The 4911-nt window shown below is 40.9% G+C and overlaps 1 protein-coding gene across 1 annotated transcript in view; it reads right to left on the bottom strand.

The window, feature by feature from the left end:
* LOC130577288 (polycystic kidney disease protein 1-like 2) overlaps positions 1-4265 on the bottom strand; it is a 35067-nt gene extending 30802 nt beyond the window's left edge. The window contains exons 1-3 of the mRNA XM_057372532.1: positions 3698-4265; positions 2996-3157; positions 231-416 (exon numbers count right to left, since the gene is read on the bottom strand). Of these exons, the coding sequence (XP_057228515.1) occupies positions 231-416; positions 2996-3157; positions 3698-4142 (793 nt within the window). The 5' untranslated portion in view covers positions 4143-4265. The remainder of the gene's footprint in view (positions 1-230; positions 417-2995; positions 3158-3697) is intronic.
* Positions 4266-4911: the final 646 nt, after the last annotated feature.

Genomic DNA, 4911 nt, shown 5'->3' with positions numbered 1-4911 from the left:
TTTTGCTCCTCCTCTCCTTCTCTGAATCTTTGCTCCTCATAAAACCCCTCCTTTCCAACCAACCTCCCATAGCAACTCCCTCCCTGTCAGAAGTTCTCAGTGATTCCCTTCATTTTAGGAATAATCCACTTTCTCATTCACTAACTTTACTGGCATCCAAGACAGAGCACTTGAGGGACAAGAAACAAGAACAATCTGTGTTTCTGACAAGCAGTGCTGTGAGATARTACCTGCTACTTCATCTCTGACACTGATCCAGCTGCAGCCTTCCTCTGTGTCATCCTGGAGAGGAGTTTCTGACACGCAGTAGTGAGGGGTCTTCCKCCCGTAGAAGCTCTCCTCAATCTGAATAACTTCTCCTGATCTGCACTGTACAGTGGCATTGTAATTATCACAAGCAATGCTCTGGCCTGATTCTAGTAGGAGGGAAAAAAAAACATATAGTACCTTTTGAATTTCTGAAAAATTCTGCCACAATTCTACAGCATTTTTTTTTTGTTTCTCTTTCTTCCCTTTTTTCCCTTTTCAGCTAAACAACTTTTTTAATTACAAAAGAATGAAATATTTTATTTTTAAAAAGTCAAGATTAATAGATATATGTTTTTACTGCTTTAAAAGACTGAGGGTATTTTCAATAAACAAAAATACTTTAATTATGAAAATAAATAATACTTTTAGCATTTGTTTGACCTGAAATACCGGAAGGTTTAAAATTACTCCTAACTTCCGAAGGAGATGTATGGATTGCATAATATTCAGGTAATTGCTTTGCAGAATAGTTTGCATATTAAGTATGGGAGCTGATCCCATTTCTGCTACAGAGACTCCTTTGTTCCTGTGTGATATTTGACTGACTTCATTCAGCAGGACTGCTCAGATGAGTAAGGTCATAGCTCTAAATGCATACACCTCATTCTTTGATTAATGTGGGACAGTTAATTATCTTTCAGAATTCTTAGTATCGTGTAGTAATCAGGATACTTAATACCCTGAAGAGGAGGATGCAGATAACTGCTCTCACTTGGGAGTGTTGAAAAAGAATGTATTTGTTTCAGCTGTCCCAGGTTTAAATACATTGTCCTCCAGTTGCTGTTTGGATCATTTCCCCTCAAGTCCCTTGATTAACAGTGCCAAAGTGTGCACACTGCAATAATTGTGTGCTATTGTTATTTAAAGGCTAAAGCTAAGCCTGGCTGTAACTATAGCAACATGATCAGTTTACAGATTAGAGCTCTCTAAATAAGATTGAAAAATAACATGCTGTTAAATTCTAGTATGGGCTATTATCTCATGCATTTTTTTTTGTTCTCTGCATGAAGATTTCTCACAGTATTTCCTATCTCAGYAACTATTACATGGAAAGATGTACAAAATCTGATCTGTGTTCCTATGTACAAACCCTGGTTTGACACATATACATTTTTTATAATAAATTGCTAACCTACAGAGCACCAAATTGTAGAAGTGCCTCAATCTGGTCTTGGTTTCCTGGGTAGTGGAATGATGAATGTAGTGTAGGATATTGTTGCTCAATAATGCAAACRCTCTCTGAGTTTAATGGGCTCTCAGTCAGATCCTATGGTAACAGATGATAGTTTCCTTACAAACAGTTGTCTACCGTGGTTGTAATGGAAAAATAATTTTAGCCTGTTTTTGCAAGGAAAATAAGCTTAAAYGATTGTGCTGTCTGCCAATTTCCTCTCCCCCAGTCATTTTTAATGTTAGTCATCTTCAGCCAAATTTGATGTATAGATATAAACCTCCAACACCCTAAAATTTCACGAAACACAAGAGCTAGGGAGAAGAGAAAGRGCTACATCAATGTCTCTGTGAGGAGCAGGGATTTTATCCCTCTGTTTACCAATCTGTGATGTGGGATTCAACTGGCCAGCACATACTGGAGCAGCTGGAGGGGAGGGAGCWGAGGGAGTGAAACAATTTTAGAGGTGGGACTTGCTGGGGATATGGGAGTGGACTGGGAGGGTTTCAGAAGAGGGTAGGGAGGAGATTTGGAACAGAAAATTGGGATAGGAAACAAAACTTTATTAGCTTTACTTATTGTAGAACAAATTGTTATTTATGGCAGTAGTAGTAGAGTRCTGGACAGGGCAGCAGCAGTTCTAGGGCTTGTGGGAACCCGTACTTGCACTCTTGATTCCAAGGCTATTTATATTATTGCCCCCACAACTGGACTGTCCTTCTAGCCCTTGAGATCCCCATTCTAGTTACAATTTAAAGTAAAATAAAGCAAAGTGTGAGGAACACAAATTCCCCTCTTATCTGTATGTTGCAAGGGATAATATTGCCAGCATTCCTTTCCAGGACAATTTGTTCCACGTCACAATTTTAGGAACACGAAGTCTGTGGATTTTCTGTCTGAGCACAGGAAGCTCAGGTTCCTGTCTGCTTACTTAACCTGGGGAAAGCCTTGAACTTCACCTGATGGTGGGGTCTGAGCAGAAACAAGAAAAACTTGCTCTCACTTTTGCTCACTCCAGGCTGCAAGGAGTGGTGCCTCTGGAAGCTTGGCTGTAATTTTTGCTTCAGTTACAAATGGAAATTATTCTGGCACACATTTAAGATCTAGAATGTTTTTACAAGGCAGCCATACAGGTCCCACCCAGCCCAGGTATTATGGTGTTGTGCGAGTTTATTTTTGCAGCCATGCTTTAATGTAGCCAGCTTATGTCCACTTAGATGTGTACAGCTACACATTGGATTCACTCTCAGATCCATTTCTACTTTATTAACCCTCTGCTGGAACCCTGGACATTAATGTCACTGAGCYAGTGATTTCTAAGTTCTTCCTTTTTTGGATCAGTTCTTACATCAGCACACTGGAAACAGAGCCCCTGCTGGGGTTATATGGCTTTTTGTTTGTTCACATTTAGTAAGATTCATTAAGTTATTTCCCAGCTACTTTGAAAGCAACAAGGCAGTTTATGCCCCGTTATGATCACAGCACACTCACTTCACTGCTCCAGCTGTATCTTACCAAACTCGCAAATGAAGCCAAATTCCTGGCTGCAATTTTCAGTCACACCCCACTGATACTTGGCATTCTTCAGGATGTACCCACAGGATGAGAAGGGAGATGGCTGGTCCTTGTACCAGTTACTGTAGCTTATGTTTGATGTGTCCAGCCAAATCATTGACCCTGTGAACAAAGAAATTKTGTCCTGGATGTTTATTTTCCATGGTAATACAATTATTGTCAGAGCCTGCAGAGCAGGACTGTAACCCTGCTCCTACTGAACCAGAGGTGGTTTAATCTGGGTAAGGATCTTCAATTACATTTTATACTGAACCTGATACAATCATAAAAAGAGGCATTGCCACTTCCACCTGTACTCCCAGCCYCAAGATTTCACCACTTCCTTTGCATCAGACCTTGCAGCACTTCCTAGTGGGATGAACTGGCTTCCCTTGGAGACCTAACCCAGCACATTTGATTCACTGGGTCAGCAATCTGGTCTAACTCACCATGTGTTCAYACAACCACAAGGTCCAGGGAAAGGGTGATAACATGGAACTAGGAAGTGAAGCAGGCATTTAAAATACCTTAATATATTATTATATGCAACAAAAGACAGGCTTTTCAGCAGGGATCTACAAAGGGACTTATTGCAGTTTCTACCATTTTAAGAAGCATCATGAGCTGATACAATTTTWAAAACATGATTTTAAAACCACCTACCATGAGTAGTTTCATTCAGCAAGGGATTTGAGATCAGTCCTATCCACCATTCCTCATCCTCGGCAATATGTTTTTGCAAGAACTCTTGAATTTCCTCATTTTGAATAAAGACAAGGTGCCCCCCTCCTCTCTCACACCAGCTCTGGGCACTTGTGAAGGTTCTCTGGAGCCTAACAAACTCRTAGCATGAATGGTTGAAAGSTTGCTGGTACTTTGARCAAGGKATTCCTTCATCAGTTGCTTCCTCCRCAGCCAAGCACASAGYAAGAGAAATCAGAACTGCRACYCCCAGCCACATTCTCAGCTCAGTGCCCTGTGTGGCACYCATCTTGCTTACCAGGGAACCACTCTTCTGGCTGCCTTTTTCAAAAGCTTGAGATGTCATCCTTGTCATGTCATCAGCATTTCTCCTTCCTCTTTGCTGCTTGCCACAACAGCAGAGCATGGAACAGAACTGAACCTCTAATATATAACTGTGACCACGTCTGAGGGGTRTTGTGCTGATGCTAAACCACTGCACCGGCCCTTGTGAGCTCTATTGTATAAATGTCACATCCTATGGGAGATCAAGCTGAAGAAAAGACATCAAAACCTTGTTTTCCTCATGAGCAGAGAAGATAAAGTTGATCTATGCTGCTCTTGGACGCATGGAAAAGTGAGATAAAGCTCCTCCATCAAAGGCATCATTGTGTGGGCATTGAAGTTGGAGGCCTTCATGACAGCAAAGAGATACAACAGTGAGAATGGGAGGAAAATGAGAAAAATGAGCAGCACAAGGAGTWATGAGATGGGAAAACACACTGCTTCTCTAGATATATTTATTTGGTCTGGATTGCTTTATTTTTAATAATTATTGTTGGAGGTGCTTCTTTTRGATGCTAATGCAATGTCTATAATTATTGCACCATATTTATCCTGCCCACTTGTTCATGCATGTGCAGATTCATCTCAGCTGTCCCAAGTAAGATTCATTTTGAACTGTTGTGTCTGCTTAGAATTCCATACCCCAAATGAGATGGCCCCATCATCCCTCAAAAGATAAGCTGTTCTGCAATTTAGAGCTACAGTATTTATACCTGCTGGGAGGTGGAAGAGRAGGCCATAAGTTAAAACAATGATTTAGGAAAGATGAAAATATTGTCTTAATCATCAAAACTACTTGGGAGCCCTATGTGCACGTTCCAARGGCTGCTGATGGACTTTGGGAAGCAAGC

The sequence above is a fragment of the Malurus melanocephalus genome, unplaced genomic scaffold (assembly GCF_030028575.1).
Source record: "Malurus melanocephalus ecotype Western Australia unplaced genomic scaffold, MMel_1.1 scaffold_173, whole genome shotgun sequence".
In the NCBI taxonomy this organism is placed as follows: Eukaryota; Metazoa; Chordata; class Aves; order Passeriformes; family Maluridae; genus Malurus; species Malurus melanocephalus.
This window is presented reverse-complemented; position numbering and strand designations above follow the sequence as displayed.